At 44.5% G+C, this 23,382-nt stretch overlaps 2 protein-coding genes across 7 annotated transcripts in view; one reads left to right on the top strand and one right to left on the bottom strand.

Moving 5' to 3' along the window:
• The window catches only part of LOC136294033 (uncharacterized), a 31,168-nt gene extending 16,313 nt beyond the window's left edge, over nt 1-14,855 (top strand). For 5 of the 6 annotated variants that reach the window (XM_066191349.1, XM_066191347.1, XM_066191350.1 and 2 more), the window contains exons 3-9: nt 1,513-1,674; nt 4,213-4,399; nt 5,203-5,357; nt 6,643-6,669; nt 8,210-8,328; nt 12,066-12,190; nt 12,691-14,855. In XM_066191349.1, coding sequence (XP_066047446.1) covers nt 1,513-1,674; nt 4,213-4,399; nt 5,203-5,357; nt 6,643-6,669; nt 8,210-8,328; nt 12,066-12,162 — 747 coding nt within the window. In that variant the 3' untranslated portion in view covers nt 12,163-12,190; nt 12,691-14,855. The remainder of the gene's footprint in view (nt 1-1,512; nt 1,675-4,212; nt 4,400-5,202; nt 5,358-6,642; nt 6,670-8,209; nt 8,329-12,065; nt 12,191-12,690) is intronic. The other variant, XM_066191348.1, reaches the window with a different exon arrangement.
• A 2,880-nt stretch (nt 14,856-17,735) lies between these two features.
• On the bottom strand, nt 17,736-23,382 carry ZP4 (zona pellucida glycoprotein 4). The gene is made up of 12 exons (XM_066191346.1): nt 23,187-23,382; nt 22,730-22,851; nt 22,551-22,653; nt 21,839-21,994; nt 21,276-21,463; nt 21,019-21,116; nt 20,555-20,685; nt 20,179-20,368; nt 19,909-20,056; nt 18,560-18,638; nt 18,120-18,236; nt 17,736-17,998 (listed from the first exon to the last, which is right to left on the bottom strand). The coding sequence occupies exons 1-12, from the start codon at nt 23,380-23,382 to the stop codon at nt 17,856-17,858; spliced, it is 1,671 nt and encodes a 556-aa protein (XP_066047443.1). The 3' UTR covers nt 17,736-17,855.

Here is a 23,382-nt window from a genome sequence, read left to right as displayed (position 1 = left end):
TGAAAATTATGCTTCTGGAGCTGGGTACCCCACATCCCTAGTTGCTTTTAGATACGCTGGTTATAGTGCTTTTGATTCAAGCTTTTCCCACTAGATACCACATAGGCTTTGTTCTACCTTTGGGTCCTGGGGCTGTGCCTCTTCCCATTGCACAGCCACAGTAAATACTCAGTTTTATGGCTGAGTAACTTTTGTCTTGCCACCACTTCTTGCATGCTCTGCCTGAGAGGAAAATAAAAGTCATGAAATAAATGACTGCTTGACTTGGAGTCAACAACCTCTGTCCCAGCTTCAGACACAAAAGCATCTGGATTTAATAATACCTGTTTATAAATAACGTTGTATCATCATTTGTTTAAAAAGAAGTAAATCCTAATGTTGATTATTTTTGAACACACCATGAGCTTTCTGACATAATGAAAAGACAGGAAGAGTCTCAGGGCTGGCATTTCCCCAAAAATGTAGATTGTTGTGGGAAAGGAGACAGAGTAAGCTTCCTGCTTTTGTAGAGGGAACTTATTTTTTGAAGTAAGATAAACTTAGAGCACAGCTTTTGTAAAGATCGAGGCTTATTTTACTCACTGATATCACACGCACATCAGAGGGAGTGCCAAGGTGGAAGTGAGCCCCTGCATATGTTTGTGAGCAGCACGTTCAGCACAGTCTGACCATGGCACAGGGACAACACTTGCTGTGCACAGGGAAGCCCTGGCACCAGAAATGGAGAGGTGCAGAGCAGGAGGCTGGGAAGCATTGCTGGTTTTCTTCTGCCATAGAATTACTCTTTATCTCCAGCACTGCCCTCGGCTGAGCAGCAGTGAGACTCTGACAGGTCCTGGGTGAAGAGAAATCGGTGGTAGAGATTATCCTTCCACAGCCAGACTGCAAAGTTCATCCTGCAAACCTTCTTCAGGCATCTCTTCAAGACTGAGAAAGTAGCAGCAGGAATGTAAGCTGAGATCTACTAAAGACTAGTGGAAAGATGTTCTTTCACTTTGGGAGCTTGATTCAAGAATGTTTCTCTCAGACACACCAGTGATGAGGGCCAGAGTACAGCAGACAAAGTGTACCTCCAAGTTGGTCACAACTCAGCAAATCAATGCAACCTGTAGATACGTGCCTTTGGGTAGGAGCCAAGCCCAGCTTCAGTACACATAAGTGTGACTTGCACTGAGAAACAAAATATTTGTTTGTAAAGCTTCTATGGCCAGTAAAAGACAAAAAATTAGCCTGGGAGATGGAACTAGAAATAGGCTGTCATGAGGTTTTCCTCTGCATCAGCCTGTGATCAGTCAGAAGAATCCCTCTGACAGTGGAAACTGCTGAGTAATCCAGAAAAGAGCTTCAGCAAGTGATGCTGTAAGCTCAAATCTGGGGTAAGACCAAAGCCCCTTGTAAGAGGAAGCCTGACTTTATCACAGGATGTGACTGTAAGACGTGTGCAGGACTCTCAGCTCCTAGTAAGAATTGCTCTGTTGTTCCTCCGTGGTCCAAGATGCATTGTCATTTCAGGTGAACCAAAGTAACAGCAAAGCCCTGGGATCTGGTCTGGGATACCTAGAACACATCTGCCAACTGATTGAGAAGATTGGGCAGCTTCAGGAGCACAACCTACGTCTCCAAAAACAAGTGTGCAGCTTGCAGAAAGAGCAGAAGATGAGTCAGATAAAAGAGGTAAGCAGACACCATAGTATCTTCCATTAAGTAATAGAGTAATACATCTTAAATAATAAACTCAAGGCCCAAACAGGAAGTTCTGTGTGCAGGAAGATGCCAATTTACCACATCCAACACCCACCTGAGCTGGGTACTCTGGTCTTCAGGGAGGCCTCACCCATCACAATGAGTTTAGTTTCCTGAGGCTGGGCTTGAGTTTCGGCACTTCAGTTTTGTTTCCCAAATGTACTTGCTTCTGTTGAGTTAAAAAGCACCCTTCTCACCTCATGCAATGGTCTACTCTAAGTCAGTAATTTTTTCTTCTCTATAGTTGTAAACTTCCCAAGAGCACATCTCCTCTCCTCAATGCTATCAAAACAAAATCCACAGAGCTCCTTAGCAATGATGTTTTGAATTATAAGATCTTTCATTTCCTTCTGGTTTCAAACTGTCAAAATCCCAGAATTTTTCACAAAACAGACACAAGGGGAAAGAGAAGCAGTGATACCATGACCCAGCTCCATGCTTTTTTCCCCCTTTTGATGCTCCTGAGCTGCCAGATGAAGAATCTCTGACATTAAACCATTTCAGTGTTCCCTTTTGTCATTTTTATCAGACAGAGCTAGCTGGAAAATTTGACTGAAATTTGCAGATAATTTCAGGGTCTTCCTAGCATTTCCATCAGCATTTTTTAGCCCCTGCATATTTTATTAAGCTCTACCCCACCTCTTCTTCAGTCATGACACCAGATTTCCATCTTTTTTTCTTCCCTGCCTTTTTGCTTATTTTAACACTCCCCAAAGGAACAGAGAGGGTTTATTGTACTCAGCTATTTCTTCGCAGCTGTGGTGTGGAGAGTCTTTTATTCTCCCCGATAGCGTCATTGTTCCCCTGGTGCTGCTCCCCCACCTGCTGGGACTGGATCTGCAGTAGGTGACTGACTCCTCCTCAGAGCCAAAGCCAAGTTCTGAGTCAGATTGCAAAGCAGAGTAGCTTGTCATTTCCATGTACCCATCTCTCACACTCAGAGGAATGCAGCCTCCTACATAGAGCCTGGGAATTGTTAACACATTTCCTGAAGCTTTACAACTGTGAGTCATTGCTCAAAGTAACTCTTCCAAGCTGCAAACTCATCTGGTGTATGTGCCCCCTCCCCAGCTCCCACTGAAATGAAAGGCACTGTGCTTTCATTTAAATATTTGAAACTTTGATCTTTTTGGTACTTCTGAAGGTCTCTCAGCAGTGTCTTCTCAGATGCATTTGTCTCATACTGTTCAGTGGGGAATTGGATCCTTAGATGTAACATTCAGTGCTTGCAGCATGGTCTTCAAAACTGGACATTCTCAGGTATCCTGTGGTACCTGCATCTCCTATATTTGAGCAGCTCTCCAGCATTTTGTTCTTCAGTCATAGCCCCTCTGAATTGAAGAGGAACACTGCTACCCCCCTTGCCATGAAACGTGAAGATTGCCGTCCACAATTTGGAGGGCATCCAATGGCTCCTTTACAAGCCATGTTCACTCTCCATGTCGACTACACGCATGGAAAGGTTTCCATGTCCCAGACTTTGCTAGGGAGACACAACCCCCAAAACATGAGGCTAGCACAGTATTAAGAGCTGATCATGAAGATTGTAGATAACCGATGCTTGCTATGCTGTTCTTGAGAGGTTGCACAGACATCACCACTGAAATGATGGCTTTGATCCTGGGACACAAAGGGAACACTGCTGCTCCACAGTGCAGCAGCTTTACAGAGAAATCTATACCATGGGCCAAAAACAGCATCTTTCATCAGATTTGCTAAGTATCTCTCAAAGGTATAGGTAATGCAAAGTGCCACACTGCTTTTGCAACATATCCAGATGAGAAGTGACATTGAAACTGTCAGTTGCCTGGGGGTCTCCAGAGGTGCTAAACTGGTGTTGGCCTGTCCTGGTTCCAACACCAGTAAACGATTTGATTCCCTTTCTGCTTCAGCTCGATAAAACTCTCCTTCCTTCCTACCCCACTAAATTCTTCTGCAACATGGTTGTGCAAGGTAGAAAATCTCCCCTTCCTCACCCCACCAGCAACAGCACAAGTACACTGACTGAAGTACCACATACAGTCCATCTAGCTGGTAACACACAAGAAAACTGTGGCATCCCATCAATAAAAATACAAGATATTGTTGTCTGTGCATGCTCCAAAACAAATAACATCTTAAAGTATGAGTCACTGTTATAACTGATCTGTTTATTTACACTAATGCCTTAGCTGAGCAGCTGTTTAGAAACTTATATTTAATTCCTTCTGGGAAACAAACTGAAAAGATGCTGAGTATCAGGCAATTTAAGTTAAATGCCAATGAAGCCATGAAAGCTCTTTATTATTAAGTGCAGGCTGTTCAGCCTTCAAGAGAATTAAATAATTTGTCTGAGTTCTAGTGGGTCTTAGGACAAGGATGGACGTCCCTGGGCTGGAATGTTTACAATTTCTCTGTAGTGTCAAACCACCCATTACCTCGGGCTGTTGCAGCTTGGGAGCCTGTATACTTTCTTTTTGTCTGGTACAGGAATACATTCTGCAGCATTGCTCCTGTGGAGCTGCCAGTATCTTCCTTAACTCATATCAAGATACCAAAAAAAGTTTTGCTGGGAAGATCAGACCTCACAGCCTCTTGGTTCAGACTGGAAACCCTTCTGATCTTTCCATCATCCCAGAAATAGGAGTGAATACAGAGAAGCTGAGCAGCTGCAATGGTGAGTTCAAATACCTCTAACCTGCCCTCCCATTTGCCACCACTTCGTCAAACAAGCTGCCCAGACACTTTCTTTTCCCTAGGAAAGATAGTTGGGAACAGAGAAAGGTTTTAGTAGAAATAAACCCTAGCTGAAATCCAAGAGAAGCAATTTAAAATGCTCTGTTATACCTAGGATTTTAACACTGGCTGCTTCATGTGTGTGAATCGGGGATTTTTGCCTTGCAGCTGTGGCTGTAAAGATTAGGACAAATTAATTATAAAATAAGCCTTTTGGAAACTTTGTATGCCTGAATGGGACCATTAGTGGAGCCCTCCTCCACCCCAGCAAGGTAGGATTTGATCTAAGATGGAAAGCCTTATGCCTGTTTTTAGTCTTCTGCCCTCTCAAGTAGGCACAGAACACATTCCTAGAGGAATATTAAATAGACCAAGTGGAAATAAGCCGCATCTGCAAAGCTTGGATCCAGAGACCAACTTTTCCAGAAGGCTGAGAAACACAGGGCTCAGCCTACTGATGATAAAACCAGATGAAAAGTCTGTCAGATGTGAAACAGCTCGTTAAATGAGGCTGATCAGTTTATTTCAAACCTTGGATTTCAGCTTGTTTCTCATACCTGGTGAAACACGGAACAACTTCATTGCAGGATTGAGTCAGAGCCTTTGGGATCACATGGGGTGTTATCCCGTCTTGAAATCCTTAGGGTTCTCATCCCATCTGAAGTCATAACTTGCTGCCAGCACTGCCCAGAGGCCACCCTACCAGGACACTGCTAAGGAATAAGTCCTTGCATTTCATTGCAGGAAATGAGAGATACCCGGAATCAGGAAAGAGCCAGCCGATGGTGGGGCTCAGGAAGTCATCAAACAATAGGAACAACAAGGAGAATGAGTTCAGAGAAGTTGGGAGTATGGCTGAAGGACAGGCTTTTCTGTCAAAGGACCCTGCAGTAAGAAAGGTGAGTGATAAGCTTGGAACCTGACTCTGAGCAGGACTGGTGGGAGAAGCAGAGAGAAGTTCTGCTCAGGCAGATCAGAGTGAGGTGCCAGGAGAGCAAGCCAACCTTGTCTGCTATGGAGCAGAGCTGGGCCAGCAAGGGTCACGGGGTCTGTGCCTTTCTGCTCCCAACCTTAAATGAAGGATTGTGTCTTTTTGCCAAGAAAGGCACAAATGGATCACTGGTGCAGGGGAGAGGAGCACTGCACACAGCAGCATGGGGTTTAGTTCTCATCAATAACCAATAAGTAATCAATAATCAGTAAGTTCTCCAAATAACTTATTGTGTGGATTCTGTCATAAGTATCTCCACTACTGATGCTAGTGAGATTAAATCAAGCATTTATTACCACTAATAAAAATTTTAGTGGATCAATTCTTAGCTGGCCACACGTATTACCAGACTGGCAGCACATCAATGTAATTAGCTCCAGCCCTCAAAGTATGTTCCAGGGAATGTGTTTCAGCAAATCTGTGTCACTGAAATCCAAGGGAGCAAGGATTAATGCTTTCCTCTCCCTTTCTTTCCCATTGTTTGTGTCTGCCTCAGCTCTTTCATGTTCCTGTGGGGTTCAGAAGTGCTGAAATGCCAGAACAGAGACTCTAATCAGAGTATTCCCAGCCCTGCAAACAGGAAGGAGGAAGGAGTAGGTCTCTCATGGGAAAGACCTCATGAAATTTCCACCCTTAAGTTGCAAATAGGTCACAAACACTTCAATGAACTTCAGAACCCAAATTAAGGCTGAGGCCTGAAAAGTGCTCCATGCTCTGCCTTGTGTCCACCCAGCTTCTGGAGTAGTTTAAGCATGTGGGAAGTTCTGATGACTTTACAGGACCATAGAACCAAGATCCACGCTCTTTAAACTGAATCCTCATCCTCTCTTGTTACATCACACCTTACTATTGTCACTTAGTATTGGATTTTGTACCCTGAATGTGAAATGCCCTATTTATTCCTACAGTGCAGGTACTGCATGGGAATTCTCTGTTACACTCATCCTCAGGCTATGAGATACTATACACATGAACTGGCAGTTTAAATACAAAAGAGAGGTGAGAAGTGGAAGAAGAAGGGATTATCACACATAGTATCAGTGAGGGACTGAGTCTAAAAACAGATAAAGGACTCGGCCAAGGCTATGGGTACATCCAGGGCAGAGTTGAGAACAGAGCCTAGTCTGTTGCAAACGCTGGGAGATGGTCTCACTGTCTTGTTATTTATCAATGTATTTGCCTTTTGTTTTTAGGTCCTGGACGTCAGCAAGAACATCTCGGTACGTACTGCCTTTGCAGAATATATTTAACCTGTGTCTGCATATTCAGAGAGTAAGCCCACGTAGTGCCCAGCACTATATGAACAAAAGAGGTTTACTCACCCCCGAAGTTTACTCTCATGGAGGACAGGAGCATCAGCTGCTCAGCCTTTCTGCAGTATCAGCAGTGCTTGCTTGTCTGAGCCAACACCAGCACAACGAGAGGTTGTTGTTGCTGAGGCCTCAAAACCCTTCCACATCGCAGTTAATCCTAGCAGTAAACACAGAGGTTTGCTATTTCCACGAGTAAACAGTTTTGCTTACAAGCAATTAACTCAATAGCACTGAATCAGGTGTTGCAGTTCTCAGCTGAGCCATGACCTCATCTGAAGCTTTGAACTGAAAACTTTGCAGATTCCAAAGAAAAAAAACTATTGCAATAGGCATTGATGGCTGGTAAGTGTGGCTGGGCAGCTGCCAAGCTGTGTTCTCAAGGTGGCCACAACTCCTGTAGTAATGGCTCTGCTGGTGGCACAGCAGCACCAGCACACAGTGAGGTGGAACCTCGGGACAGGGCAGAACAATGTCAGGAACGTGACAATGGTTTGAGAAAAATCACTGAAATGGGAATAATTTCTCTCCATTATGCTAGTTCTGGGACATAATTTTTGTTCTGTTCCCCAGGTTTTCCAGTCATCACTTTAGGAAATTCAAAACAATATCAGAAAAAAAACAACCCCCCCCCCCCCCAAAAAAAAAAAAGCCAAAACCAAACTCACCTACAAACCAAAAACCCAAAACCAACCAAACAAAAAAACCATTAAATTTTTTGGTTCATAGCTACATTTAGTTCACGGGTCCAGATGAGCCCGGCCTGGAGAGAAGAGAGATTAGAGATGGCCTCCTGAGACTCCCTGACCTCCTGATAATCTCTATTAGCATTTCAAATGTAAGGGCCCAATAGCTGTGGCTTGCTGAAGTGACAGGGAAACAAAGGCTTGATCGCTTCTAATTCATGGTCCACAAAAGCTACCACCTTAAAAAAGGCTGATACCAATGCACCTGGCCTAATAGAAAGGATAATAGAGTCAAACTGCTTTTTTGGGTTTTGTTGTAAAGGTCCCCTACGTGCATGTGACTAGGTAGGAAACCAAACCCATCTTCTCCTTTAGCACAGCATAACAATAGGGTAAAACGTGCCCTTAGGCAGCTACTCAGCATTCACCAGTGAGGTGCCCTCACTCTCTGAAATCCTAAGTCAGAAAGAACAGCAGAGTCCTAGGCAGAGAAATGTTACCAAACAAAATACAAAAAAAGATGGTAATACTCAGAGTTCATCAGTCCTGTCTCCTTGTGTCCTATTCAGGTACAGGCTGGCCACTGGGCATCATTGCAGTGTTAAAAATTCTTTTGTGGGGCCTGATCCCTATCTGTCTGAAATAAAGAAACGTCCCTCTTCCCACCACCCTGGAATACCCCAAAGTATCATAAGTTGACCAGATGATGTCTGCCAGCAACTTGCCTCTGGTCCTTTAAGTTGTGGTTTCTTTTTGCTCCCTAGGGTGAGAGCCACACTTGGAGGAGAATGAGAGATCTTATGAGAAAGACACGGTTGGCAAACCAGAACAAGCTGGAGCTGTCCTCTGCTGCTCTGAAGAGGTCCTGCCCACAGTTGTATAGGTGAGAGAATGCTGTGGGAGATTTTCACTTAGTCTTGGGAGGAGGTGGTAGAAGGTTTACCTCTGGTTGTTGCTGCCTGGAGAAAACCACTCCATATCTTATTTCTGTTGCATATGCTGCTCCTGGCTAGCAGTGACATTTGCTTCCTTAGTGCCCAGATGTTCTAGGATCCCAACTGGATGTTAGCCGTGTGAGAATCATGGAAACATTAGGGTCCCTAAAATAAGGCACTTCTCCCAAGTAGGGCAGCATTAATGTTCTCTTTTTTCCACTTTCCCACCTTTCATCCAGCGGGACAGACCATATTGTACCTAATGTGTGTTGGGATGGGACAGTCAGGGGCAGCTGGATGGTTTTTGTCAGAGGAAGAAGAGATGAAGTTTGCTGAATGTGTGCTCATGGGTGGGACCTGTTTGTTGCTGTAGATGAATATTTGGGTCAAATATGAGGTCTTATTTCTATTAAGTGATCCATGCTGCTCCCCTTGGGTAAGTTTATCTACCAGGCTGGTTGTAGCCTGGCCTCTGAGCTAAACTGACATGTCCACCTGACAGTTCTGCCAGCTACACCTTGCACAGATATTCCCTGTGTACTTGCCAAGTCCTCCCAGCTAGTCCAGTGAATTTGGAGTGTTTGTGTATGTAATCAGGTAACAGGAAGAGCCTGGGTATCTTAGTCACCAAAGCATGAGCATTACGTGGAGCTGTGCGCCTCCCTGTATGTTTTTTCAGCTGAGGTCTCAGTTACCTTCCGTGGAACAGCTTAAATGTGCTTAAGCCCTCCTTCGATTTTAGAGGGGGTGATGGTGGAGAAACAGCAGTTGTTTAAGCACTCAGGAATGTCCTATTGTCCCCCTTAAGACAGCCTGTACCTACCTTACTAAATGCATAAGGGAACTGGGAATCTTATAATTGCAGCTGGGAAAAACCCCCTCTGTAACACACGGAGTGATTTTTCCAGCTGGGAAAAGGTTGGTTGGGGCCCAAGCACACGTAACAGGAGAGCTTCCTCCTATTGTTTGGGAAACTGAAAGAAACACAAAGCAGAGAGAGATCAAACAGTTTCATCTAAAATAGATGGTGAACCAGCTGGGGAAAATATACAAACTCCTGTGACCCTTCCCTCTAAACCTGAATAGAACCAGCACTTTTATTTGGGTTTCAGAAAAGTTCTGTCTCTGCAACTTTCTGCTTACCCCATCTCCACAGCACAGGGGACAGCACCAGCACGCCCTACATGAGAATTGAGGGCTAGGTCCTCAGCTGCCTAAATTGGTGTACTTCCAGTGAAGGGTTAGCCCAATAGCTCCTAGCAGAAATCCTAGCTCCCTAGAAATTAGTCGTCTAGAATGGACAACTACTGCTATCATGGAAATGCTGTACAGCGAGATGCCAAATGGACAGTTTTTTGCCTGGCTGTATCCAGGTATCTTCAGAGCTCTTGTACTCTGATTTTTGCAGGCTGTTTTCAGTAGCTGATGAATGGCTTTTCTTCTAACTTTCTTCTCCCATATATTTACATAAAACCCTTGCCTCTATTAATGCCCCTTATCTCCCTCCATTTCCTTTTCTCCTTCATTTTAGCTCTTACTTCCCAGCCCTCTCTGTATTTGGTCTTGCTTTTTTTTACCCCAAGCCCAGCAACAGCAGTGTACTGACCCTGTCTTTTTCACTGGTATGTGGGAAATTTGGGCACCTTGTTCCTGTGCCTGTTTGGATATGCAGTTGCCCTCAGCCTCCTATGAAGTAAAAAGTTAGGTTTAGTGGATCAATGACAGACCAGCAAATGCTGCTGGACAGTAACAGACCCTTCCTGCGGCAGCACCAGAATGGTAAAGCAATGAACTCTCACTCATCTGCAGCTCTTGGCAAAGCAAACCTTAAAGCCCTGATACCCTCAGCATTTAAAGCCACTGTCTTTGTTATAATTTATGAAACACGTTTGTCCTGGCTCCTGGTCCTGTTTGTACATGCAGACCTATGGAGTTGGCTGGCTTTTGCTTACCCAGCTTTCTGGGGCTCCAGGTCTTGCATTGGAAGAGGCTGATGCCTGGTGCCCTGTAGTAACATACAGCTCTGAAGGAGTCAGATTTGTTGCTTTTGACACCCAGTCCCCCTTGAGTCATTTAGGCAATTAGAGAAAGTCTCTTTGTTTTTGTTTTTATAACTAGGTCAAAGCAAATCCCCTTTCATGCTCCTACTCTATGTATGATGAATGAGCTCCTCCAGGGTGGTTATTTTGTTTTTCTTTTCTGTCTCTCTCTTTTTAATTTTTTTTTAACATCCACAAAAGAATTCTCATAGCAGAGAAAACTTGGTTCTTCTAGCAGGAGAGAGGGGAGGCCTGCCAAGGTAAACATACTGGCACAAGACTCAGTGGTTTGTCATACATTGTTCTAAACGCTCAGGTTTTCATTTCATTTTCTTTTCCCTGCTAATATATTTGCTCCTGCAAAGCAACATCTGTGCAAAGGACTGACTTCATTATGGTGTTGTGAACTTAAGCAGCACATGGTCCTCCACTTTCCAGGGCAGGATTAATGTAGAAAGCTTTAGGCAATCCCCTCTCCTGACATTCCAGTGCAGATATACCCACCTGGGTATCTACTGGAGCTGTAGATTTAATGCAGATGCATGGGCATGAGCTAACCTCATAAATACAGTATTTTTCATGGTAAAGATGATAGTTTCAGTTTGAAGCCACCAAAAGCTTGCTGCTGTATGGTGCCTACTTTGTGGTTAGTGTGAAGTTAGCTAGCAAGGACAGCGCAGTTCTAATATTACAAAACCCCATCTTTAATATTGTGTGGTAAAGGTTGAAAAAGGCCCAGCCACCTCCGGCTCAGATCTGAATGATGCTCTTCACATGCAAGAGTAATACTAAGGTGTAAGCCACCAAAGAATTAAAGAACATCAAGGCAGAACATTGACCAGTCCATTGTAAAAGAGCTAAGAGCAGAACAGAACATAAAAATGTACAACACTGAGAAAAAAAAACCAATATAGTAAAATAACCAAATATAGTTTGCAAAGTAAAGAGTCTGCACCACATTAATCAGGACTTTGAGATGAGAATTTTTTAAATTAAAATTTGAAGTAAATAGTATTAGCTATTTATTTTGTGTAAGTAACTTTCAAATATTGCTTAAAAAAAGCAAAACAAAAAACAAAGGACAGCTTTTTTTTCTTAAACAAAACCTATTTTAAAGAGGTGTCTAGAAAGTGTTTCAAAAGGTTTGTCTCTCATAAGCTCTGGAGACCTGAGCTAACTAAGTCATTTCAACCAAACAGGATGTATTATACTTGTTTCCATCATATGTATTAAATAACAAAAAAATCAGCTGGAGACAGTCCACAGCAGCTAGCTTAGTGTTGCTCTTCAAAACACTTCATTTCCTACTTACTATTTTAGGCCAGAAATTTTAACTTCCCTGTGACATTCAGTCACAATCTATCCCTCATCTTCCAGCTAGGCAGAAAATACTGGTTGCTTTGAACAAAATTATATTTGTGTCCATCCATTACAATGTGGCTCCCTGCCAAATGGTGCATCTTGTGGCTGTCTTTTTGGATGCTGCCACAAATATTTGGACAGCATTTGTAATGAAATTACAGACTGGAGAGGGGGAAGCTGCACTGGATATAGCTTAGATACATATGCACAGCCTATTAATGTTAAGAACACAGCCATACATTCTGGCCACTTTCAGCTTCATTTGTGTTTTTCCATTTGTTAAGGCCAGATATTATGTCTTCAGAGCTGAGGAAAACTGAGAGGAACTCCATGATTGTTCTGGGACAAAACACAAAGAATGAAAACTTATGGCCGTTCTGATAACCTGAGTCAAATGGAGCAAGGTAAAGTAAGTAAAGCAGTATGTGTTTCTTTGTGGGTTGGGTTCTTTCACCTCTTCTTGGCACAAAAATGAGGCACTCCTGTTCCTTCATCCAGACGAACTCCAGTTTGCAAAGACAGAAACAGATCCAATTTTTGAAGTTCAAATGATGTGGATTGGTGCCTACTGAGGACTAGTCCATATATATTCATTTTTATAGTCCCCCAAATATTAGGTTGCTGTATTTTTTTTTTTAACCCACAATTTAAAGGCAACTGTAGTCATACAGGCTACATCACACAGTCTTTTTACAAAACATAAAAGGCACTAAATTAATTTATCTGCAGTCAGTCAAAAGACTTCCAAATAATAAGCCAGTGAGATGTCTTGGCAAAGGGACAATCTGTCCATAATAAAGACTAAAAGAAAACCAGCCTCAGCTTCATCATCCACCTTTCCAACTCAGCCCACAGGTTAAACACAGAGAAACTCTCTAATCTCACATTCACTGCATGTTTCTGTTTCAGAAAGTCAAGGCAAGAACACCAAAGGACACAAAATCAAGAATCCCAGGGTTACTCTGTGCAATCTACATCCTGCAATTGTCAACAGAGCAACTCTGAATAGAGTGTTGGAAGGGAAAGAGGGAAGGGGGATGTTGAGAAGGGTCTGTGGGCAGATACATGCTCAGCTATGTACGGCTTCGCTCCCGAATCTGAAGTTTACTTTAAAAAGTCAAGTCACAGATGAAAATTGCTGTTAGCATCTTGGCAAGACAACCAATAGGGACTTTTAAGATTTGGAAATTCTTCCTCTTCTCTAGGTTGGGAACAGAATTACCTGAAACACTGAAGCTTTTAAACTCTCACTGCTTTCTGGAGACTTCACCAGCTGAAATAAACATTAGCTTTATGAGACATAGCATCATCTAGAGGAGTACTAGAGACTCATTGCCCAGGGCAGAGGTGGCTGTTGAAAGGACAGCCTCCTCCCTCTGGAGAACCTGAGTTGCAGTCTCTGTCCCCAGCACAGTTCCCCCCTTCAGAGCAGCCTATGGCCAGCTGTGCCATTTCACTGGAATTCAACAGGAAAACAAAGTATGTAAAGCTAAGGTCATTCCTGAATCCACTATCAGCTTCCCGTCCTGTGGGCCTGCTCCTTCTGCAGAGGCCCCTGGACTCTGGTGCCATCCTGCACAGAAGTTGCCATTGTACACGCTCATTGTAAAGATCAGAGTAAGCAGCATTGCAGGAATCAGCCTTTCGAGAGACTGGAGGGGACATCCAGGGCAGCCTCTGCCCCACACCCAGCAGATTGTGTAATAATTTATTATTTTTTTTAAATGGGGGACAGGACACCAGGCTTGAATTCCTACTTTTAAGTCCCATTGAAGTGCTCTGTCTGTGCAGGTGGAGGCCTGAGGCTGTAGGTGAGGCAGTCATGCTGCTGTATGGCTCTGCCTGTGCTCTCTCTATGGGAAAGGTCGAGGAGAGCAAGGCTGCAAGGGAAAGTAATTCAAATACACCCTTTATAAACTGGTGCTCTTTTGGGATACGCTAACAACTGCGTAACACTATGACTGTGTGCGGAGGCCGCCTTACTGCCACATGTCCACTGCTTCCTGACTCAAGGAACATGCTTCTGGACATGCCACGGTTGAAGAGGTCTCTGCACACTAGCTCTTATTGGTACTAGCAAAATAATTAGTACACATAGAGTAAAGATTCAAGTAAACTAACATTGTCTCTTGACAAAGGACTGTTCTACCCCATAAATTATAATAAAATTACAAGTCAAGCAATTGTTTAAAAATCCCTCCCCAACCCCGGCTTGCCTGAGAACCAAGATTTGACAAGCTGGCAGCAATGATCAGCTTCAGCAGGCTTAGTATTTCAGTAACAGATGCTTAGCCTTTGCTCATCCACATCAGCTGGAGCCATTGGAGTCCTCCAAACCAGAGCAGGATCTTTTCTGGGATTCGGAGCATCTCAGCCATGCCATTCCAGGGCCAGTATAGTTTGCAGGGATGAGTGAAGGTTGGGTTCAAATACTCAGAAGGGTTGCTACTGTTGTTACTTACCATCTCAAAAAAAACCCCACAAACACAATGACCAAACCGCACAACCCAAACTCAGATCCTCATGAAAAGGAAAAAAAAGGCTGTGCTGACCCAAGGTTAGCACCCTAAAGGTGCTGTGTTTAATGTTGCAGTTGTAGCTGCTGCTGCAAGACTTGGTTATTCACTGTCTATCTGGCTAGCTTCATCCAAGGCTAGAAAGATTCATGACTTGATTATTCTGTGAATATTCTATATATCTCCATAAATACAGGGGACAAAAATCCTGCATTAACTTACATCCTCCATAAGCCCTCCAGCATTTTTACAGTAACTGTACAGAACGTGAATCAGTGCAAACTGAATTTAAAGTGTTTTAAGACATAGCATCATGAACTGGTATTTTCTACAACCCTCTCTATTCATGGTATAAGTTTGTTGGGTGTTTTGTGTTTGTTGTTTGTTTTTTTTTTTTTAAATAAGATAAACTAGCACTCTTCTTTATTGTAGCATTACATTAAATATGTTCATGTATTTTCAGAAATAAATGTATTTATAATGTGTAACATACTGTATAGTTCTCCACTCCAGGATCCATTATAATCCAAGTATAAGAAATTTAATAAAAGTATCACTTATCATATTTGTTTTCAGATATTTTATTAAAGAACACCTGGCTTGTAGTATAGTAGCTGCCACACCTTTAGGGTGTCAGGTGAGCATAGCTACTCAAGAAAGGAATTATTACCTCCAAGCTTTTAAAAAAGTTCTTTAGCTTTGGCAAGGAAGCAGGTTTGCTCTTTGGAAGCAGGTGCTGTTCTCAAAGATCTAGAGGGTGAGGACAACCTTTTGAAAGTTCAGGTATAACGAAATGTGTGTTAATTTTGAGCAGCCTTGAACTAGATGCTGTTGCTGGGCTTTGCTTCCACAGATAGGCAGCACACACAACAGTTCCAAGAAGAGTCAGTGAAGGCACTGGGACAAAGTGCGCTGATGCTCAGCACTGGGGTTTCTTTCTGAAAATCTGGATTCAGTAGCAGCACTACACAACAGCCTCAAATGACAGATTTTGGCTGGCCTCTGGGCCATTCTTCTTCAGCCTTGATTGCCAGGCAGCAGCACCCTCCTGGACAGAGCAGCTTCCTTTCCCCTGCAGGTGTCTAAGCCACTGTGTGCAGCACCCCCAACAGCTTTAACCGAACTGTATAACCAGGTGACACAGAGTGAAGCTAAAGAGGGTGCTGACACAAGAAGTCACACACAGGTATTCAAAAGAAAGTAATGGTGAAAAGTCAGTGACACTCAGCTAAAGAGAGGCCTAAGAAAAAAGTAAGCCAGAAGTGGATTTGTGAAGGTAGAAGGGAAAGAATATGCTTTTTGCAGAAGCAAATATTGCATAACAGGGGCCATGAGAGCGACCAACACCCCAGTGGCATTGGAGAACAGGCAGTGAACGCAGGGCCGATGCAACAGAGGAGGAAACCTCCAGGCTGCCTTTCACCCCGTACAAGTGCTTCACAAGGAAAACCTCACATCTCACTGCTGCTCACAGACTTCCTGCCAGCTGAGGACCAAATAGCAAGCCTTAAACACAGAAGACTCCCCAGAAGGGATAGGGGAATTAAGTTTATTTCTTTGCTCACCCACCTCCACTTAGTACTGCATGTACCCTACACTAAGAATCATCCTACAGCCTCCTACTCTGTACCAAAAGAGACAGTTCCTGCAAGGGAATCTATTCAATTCCAGTAGGATACACGCCCAGAGCTCCCTGCCACTTTGGGATGGTTCAGTAACCCAACAAAGGGCAGCGAGGACTTGACTCTCACAGCCCCTTCAGCATCCACCCAGTCATCTAAGCTCTCTAAGCAAATATTTCTGTCTCTTCTACTGAGACATAGGAAGGCTCCAGTAGCAGACAGAAGGTGTTCAGGTCTGGGCATACACACACAATTAAGACCAGTGCCAGAGCACCCTGGTGCACTGAGAAGGTGTGGTTTATATTACTCCTCTAATTGCCCAGTTATTTAACATTACAGACTGCTACTAAAGACTTGTCATGAGGCACATTATGAGTTTACACTCAGCTTTCCCAGACAGAGCTCCACCTGTACCAAGGTCATTTAATTGCCAGAGGTCTGATCTAAAACAGGAGGCTGTTTGACCTATCTTCAGATGATTTTTTTTTCCAGCCTGTGATCTCCTTCTCCCTCCCACCATACAACTTGGAACAGTCTTTCCTTCTGGTTAAATTTTGTAAGCATGCAAGACAAAGATCACTAGTTATCCTGACAGTAGAAGGGAAAAGAATTTCTACTAGAAAAATAAAAATATTAGATTACACCTGAAGTTTCTTGGAATGGGAAAGGAATTAAAATGCAGATCCTACCACTCGTTAACACCCCCCAATCACAGAGTATCAGCAGAACCTAATTAAAAAGGACATCTACTGCCTCAAGCAAGCTACTGATCAGTTCTTTGCTTCCATGTATAAGTGCTATTCTTCCCTTTTAAAGGCCCCAAAGCAATACAATCAAGACTTCTCTCCTGCCCTTAACAGGAAGAATTTCTAATCAAGCCTTAGAGAAAAAGAGGGAAAAGCATTTTTCCTTCCCCTCAAAGACTACCCCATCAGCTACAAGCAGATCTCAGTGCAAGTGCAAGCAGCAGAGCTCCTCCAGGCTGGGCAGGAAGGAGGGGGTGGAGCCCCATTTCCCCTGTACTGCCTGGAGAGTTTTGCTGTACTGTTTTCACCCAAGACCTCAGAAAGCGAAGAGGGATGCTGCCCAGCTGCTGGGACTGACAACACTGTTCAGTGTAACTGAACTGCTCATGATGCTCGAAATGGCAGGTTTTATGTCTTATCTGAAAAAATAAGTGAAATTAAGGAAAGCACTTTTATGCCAACAGTGATGTCAAATTAACTTTAAGACCTCTGAGGACTCCTAACTGCCTGCTGTCACATGAAGGCCTAAGAATAAGCTCTAAGTAAAGTTCGATAGTTTTTCCCCCTGAAGTTCAAACCACCTAGGCCCTTTTTTTTCCAGTTGGAATGACGTTTCCATGTTCTCATTCACCAGAAAAACGCCACCTACCCTTCTCTGTTTCTAGGTAAAGAAAGGCAAGTTCATGCACAGCATCATAAGGAAGGCCCATTTGTGAAGTGCTTTAGCATCCCTGCTTTCCAGTTCTGCCACATGAGCACAGCCCTAACTTTCCTAGTGACTTAGGAACAAGTGGGCAATTCGCAGCTCCTTGGTGCAGTCAAAATACCTGCTTTGCATTCCCAGAGAAGTAGCTGCAGGATCTGCTTTTGGTGAGTTTTGCTGCACTTCTGATCAGTGTTTGAATGGAGCCTAGGTTTGTTCACCACTATGTTCATGAACAGAAATGCCAACACCCCCAAGCATCAATCCTGCCTCAGTCTGCGGCCCAGGCCTTGACATGGTCTCCAGTTTGTCCAAAGCAGACAGATAACACCAAATCCAGAGCAGAAGAATTCCAGAGTGAGACGAATTCAGAGCATTTGGAATGCTTTCAAAGCCTTTGGGGTAATTTTTGCCTTGCAAATAAAGTCTTACAGCTAGGGTCTCCAGGGGAAGGGGTACCACCAACCAAATGGGTTTGACAGTTGCTTTATTGCAATCTGTTGATTTCACGTGTTGCTGACACCTTCCTTTGCCACAGCACAGAAACCACAAGCACCACGCACAGAGCTGTCCCAGCTGCCACAGCAGCAAATCCCAGAGCCCAGGGAGCTGCAGCATGTAGAGCCGCTCCTGTGGGGAGAGACACCCCAATTACTGCTCCCAGTGAGGCACAGGGATGCCTTAGGGGCTCAGCCTTTCTGGAGAAAGGCCTTAGAACAGCCCTCTTCGCCTGCTCTGCTGCCACACTTACCAAGGCCGTCCTTGACTGTGTCCTGTCTTAGCTCATCCTGGAGGAAAATCACAGGGCCTTTGCTGGAGACATGGGAAGTATCTTCCTGAAGAGGATGCTCAGCGCTCCTTTTACCCCCTACAGAGCAATGTGAAGGTTGTAGGTAAGAAGAGGTGTAACCCTGAAGGTCAAACTTTGCCCAGGTCAGCTTCTCAATACACAGGAAGCTCTGAAGGCCACAATTTCCATGTGAGTCCAGGTAGAACTAAAAGTCCATGAAAACCCCTGTCTTTTTGGCATAAGAAGAGCCCTTAGTCAGTGGAAAGGAGCAGGAAATGCTTTGTCAAGCTGTCTATGCCTCAAGGGAATTACTCCTAGACTACATGTCTCCTACTCCCCAGCTTGAAGACTAGGCCCTTGCCACCCCTTTGCATAGGGAAGCAGAAGGCCAGGATACTTACTGACTCTGGAAGGACAGGTGGTGACGCAGGGCTCCTCTACAGACCGGTGGCACACAAAAGCGCTGCAGTGCAGATACACCTAGAGAAAAATGGAACACGGCCTGAAATCCCTCATGCAGTGTCTGGAGACTGGTGATATCCACTTATTCCCTCCCCCAACTCTGCCCCAGCAGGGCAAAAAAACAACAGGAAGAGCAAAAACAAGAAAACTTGTAGCTGGAGAGATAAAGATAGTTAAATAAGTGAAGGAGAGGAGGAAAGGGGAAAAAAAAAAAACCTAAAGCACAAGTGAGGTAAAGGCAAGCCACCTACCCTGCTCCTACAGACAGACCAGTGCCCATGCAGTTGGAGCATCAGCTACTGGAAGATGAAATCTTCTCACGTTTACTGCTGAGCATAAAATTGTGCAGCACAGAATATTCCTTTGGCCATTTTGAGTCAGCTCTGCTGCCTCCCAGGTTCTAGCCTATCCCATGCCTACTCACTTGGGGTTGACAGAAAGCAGAATGAAGCAAAAGTCTTGTTATTCTGCAAGTGCTACTCAGCACACAGCAACATCATCTGTTTTCAACACAGTTTTAGCGACAAAGCCACAGCACCATATGGGCTAGTATGGAGACTTAGCTCCATACTGGCACACCTATCCTTCAAGGGGAAGGCAGGAAGGTCTGTTGACTTGTTTCGCATCCAGGCTGTAGCCTTGGAGCCCTCTGCTGTCCGCTCCAAGGCAGCTGCGAAACCTTTACACCACACACTTTCAAACTCAGTCAAATCCGGCATTAGAACACTTCTCCCTGACACCTGCTGCCCGAGAACCACTTCACTGTGAACCTTGTTAAGAACAGCTGAGACCAATTTTGAGTATTGATCCCAGAAGCCCTGAGCAAGCAGTACAAGGCAAGGTGAATTTCATGTGACTTAACTGGAGGAGCTCCATGAGATTCAGAGCTCAGATGCTTCAAAAGGTACTCACCTTATTTCTAAGGTTATTTCTAAGTCATTTCGGCCAAAAAATGTAGTTTAGAGAATATCGATTAACATAGCTAGAGCACACACCCTCAGCTAATTCACCAGACAAGCTACCACTTTCTTAAGTAAACTACAAGTCTTCCAGTAGTCACATTTTCTGTCACACCCCTCCAGTGATGTCTCTTGCCTCTGCCACACTCACTTCATGGAATAAGGTTTTTGGCATTGACCTTTCCCCTTCTGTTTCAGCAGGGGATTTTCTAGTCTTCGCTCCACTCACCCAAGGAGGCCAAGAGACTCATAGTTATGAAGTGGTTCTTATTCCTCACACATTTTACTTGTCTTCAATATGAAGCTAGGCAGCCAGGACAGGATCTTACCAGTCCAGACAGTTTCTCTTGGGAAGTGGAGTCCACAAAGGTGAATGTGTAGAGGGTGAAACGCTGGTAATGAGAGGGGAACAGTAGTCCTGAGGTGAAACTTGGAGGTATCAGCTGTGTCTGATAATTGTCCCCTGCATAAGGGCATCTGAGGAGGAAAGATACAGGGAAAAAAAAAAAAAAAAAAAAAAAAAAAAAAAAAAAAAAAAAAAGGTAAAGAAAAAGGAGCAAGTTGTTCCCCCAACCCAAAGTTTTTTACAAGTCACTTACCCATCCACCAAAATTGGCCACTGCTGCTGTTGCTGGGGGTTGGTGCTTGGTGTGGCCCAGCAGTGGTGCAGAACTAAAATCAGGTCTGGGTCTGTTCTCTGAAGGATCTTGACTTCTGCATAAACAGGGTCTCTCAGAGTCTTCACAACAGGATAGTCACTGTCTGTATAGTAGGAAGTATAGCTTCCATCTGGGACAGAAGAAACCCAAGAGCCATTTAAGAGCAGGAAGAAACAGGAATAGGCATCCTTTATATTCAGCTCCCAGCATGGCAGAGAAGCAGTGCTGGGTTAACCCATCAATACTCCACTGTTACTCATCAGAGACTAGAGCCCTGCACCAAGAGGCTTGAGTAGGTCCCGCAAACCTTTCCTACCTGAGGCAAGACGCAGCTCCAAAGACAGAGGACCTGGGTGGAACACAGCAGGGAGTGGTGGCAATGTGAAAACCTGAACACTCAAGGGAATGGAGCTCCCACTGATGGAATAACTACATCGGACATGTAACCTGGTGGGAAAGGAAAGCTCCAAATCAAGCAAATAACAAAAACCACTCTGACACCCCCTTTCTCCAATACGGGAACATATAATCTGTTTTAATTAGTTATATCCCCTTTTACACTTCCTTTTCACAAATACTTGAAATCCTCTTTAGTGTTTAGATTTGAGAATCTGCAGATTGTCACTGATCAACATCAGCTTTATTCCTACTAAGTAGAGATATACCAGTCTTTCACCTATTCCAGTGCCCTCATGTGAATTCAGAGTTTGTGACATGCAGGAATTTCTCCAGTGACATTGAACACAGTGACACCCAGCAACATCAGCCCCAGGTTAATACCTGAAAATGCTATCCCTAGTGACAGAGCCAAGGCTCCCTGTCTTCACATCCCTGCGTGCCACCAGCTCATTTTCATATATGGCCTGGTCTCCAACCATCTGGAATGACAGACAGGCACCATCACTGTGATAAAGTCAGACTGGATCAATATGAGGCTGGAGAACAGCATTTAGAAGTCTGTAGCACATCAATTAAGCAGCCAAAGCCATGTCAGGTTATTCCAACTCTTCCAGCCTAGCAACAGTTGCTGCTCTTACCTGAAAAGTAGTGCCACAGGCAGAGAGTGGAAACTGGTACACAACAAAGGCATTGTTTGTCAGGACAGGGACACAGTCAGAACTGTGTCCACTGGCCAGTTGCACTGAGTCCAGGGCAACAGGTGGCAGGGTCACATATCGAGAAACAGCAATGGAAAACTGGCCATCTGCTGTGCAATGAGCTGTCACTGGAGAAAAAGATACAATCAATCCTGAGCTCAGAGATAAGAGGGATGGAAAGGAGGCCCTAACATCACAACCAAGACAAGACCAGCAAGTCCTGCAGGCTGTCCTGCCTTTAACCCACAAAACAAGCGCTAAGTATGGCAAGACAAGTACAACCAGCTCCAAAAACAACACAGATGCTGGGCATAAAACCAGGTCTGTTGCAATACAGTGGAAAATGCTGGACACTTCACTAGGGCATGATATTCTTGGCAGCCAAAAACATAGCCCTGAGCCACCTGCAGGAGTGGTACACACCAAGCTTGCCTTGCCCACAAAGTGAGAAATCCTGCTTTGCAGCATCTCAGAAGGGAGGGAGAACTGCTGCTCAGGCTTACCTGTGTTACCAAAGTAGCAAGGCTTCACCCTGTCTCTGGGGTCATAGCAGCAGCCTCGTGCTTCACAGTCTCCCTGGCTGATGGGCAGGGAGGTACATGGCAGCTGGTCCTGGCTGGGAACAGTTGAACAGACGCTACTGCTGGGAGCATCCAGGGCTGGAAAAAACAGCAGGTTTTTGCAGCTAAAGCACAAGAGCAGGGGGACAAAGACATGAAGGAACTGATTGAAGGTGTCCTGTTGACTCTGGATACAAATCAAGGGAAGTGAGAGTCAGGTGAGGGTCAAACACACGGCCTGGATCTGGCACGGAAGCCTGCTCAGGAGAGACCAGCATCTCCATGGAACAGAGACTCCCCCTGAGGCCATGTACAGGAAACTGGACTTACATCAGATCTGTCAACATAAAGTGTTTTGGATCAACTCTTGGTAGCTAAGAAAATCATTTACCTCGGTCCAGTTCAATCCCTGAACTTGCAGGAACTCATACAGCCAGAATATGGCTGGGAGACACAAGGAACATATTTACCTGCTGACCCTGCAGAGAGTCACAAGTCCCCAGCAAGTTGTTGGCTCCTATGTCCAAACCCTTTTCCATGGAGCTTTCTGCACAGCAGTAAGTCCCCTTTCCTAGCCCCCAAACTGACTAGGAACGGCCATCTGAAAGAAATGGCACTTATCACCACAAGATTCTGACAGGTGCTTGTATCTTACCAGGAGGGTCCACAGGGCATCTGAGCAGTGTCTCTTCATGAAGAACCTTTTGCCCAGCAGCATCTGTTCCTTCAAGCCCAACCAGTATAAGGTAATTGCGATCCTAGGGGAAAGCCACCAGTCAGGACAGCCAGAGCAGCAGTAGTTATAGTCCCAGAAGAATCCCTAAGGTCACTCACCCACTCAAAGACATAACAGCCAGCATAAGAGACCAATACTTTCCTGGAGCCATCTGGAGTCCCAGATACCAAGAGCCCACAGCCAGAGTCATTCTGCAGAGCATGTGCCTTCCCTTCAGTATCTAGGGAAAGAGGACACAGCAGCAGAGGCTTCAGAATCCCACATTGCAGATTAGACCTACTACAATCCTACCTTTCTGTACAAAATAGGGACCTATCCAGTATTAGGGTCTAGAACATCAGTGAGAGAATCCAGCAACCAAGATATCTAGATCCAGGCACAGCACTTCACTAAGTCCTTGACTGCTGTGTCATATAAACAGCCCCCTGATTATGCAAGATGTACAGAAGCTGTTCAGCAACACTTGACATCTAAACCTGTTCCTTTCTTCTCATTCCATGCACCTCTGTGTTTGGGCAAATATATGGCTAAAAATGCCTCTTGAGATTGCCTCACCCCAAGTAGTCAGCACAAATGAAGCATTCCCTTCCCAGCCTGGAGGTAAGGTGAGCTGTAAGCTATTTTGGCCACAAGTCAGCAGGGTAGGATCAGATAAAACACTGACATGAGTCCCCAGAACCAAAGTCAAGGAACCAAGAATCACCCAGAGCATAACTCCTGATACAACCCTAGACTGCCCTACAACATCCAT

Source organism: Chamaea fasciata, unplaced genomic scaffold (genome assembly GCF_029207755.1).
Source record: "Chamaea fasciata isolate MVZ Bird 193981 ecotype frontalis unplaced genomic scaffold, bChaFas1.0.hap1 SCAF_9, whole genome shotgun sequence".
Classification (NCBI taxonomy): domain Eukaryota; kingdom Metazoa; phylum Chordata; class Aves; order Passeriformes; family Sylviidae; genus Chamaea; species Chamaea fasciata.
The sequence above is the reverse complement of the archived record's forward strand: the minus strand, read 5'-3'. Positions and strand labels throughout refer to the sequence as shown.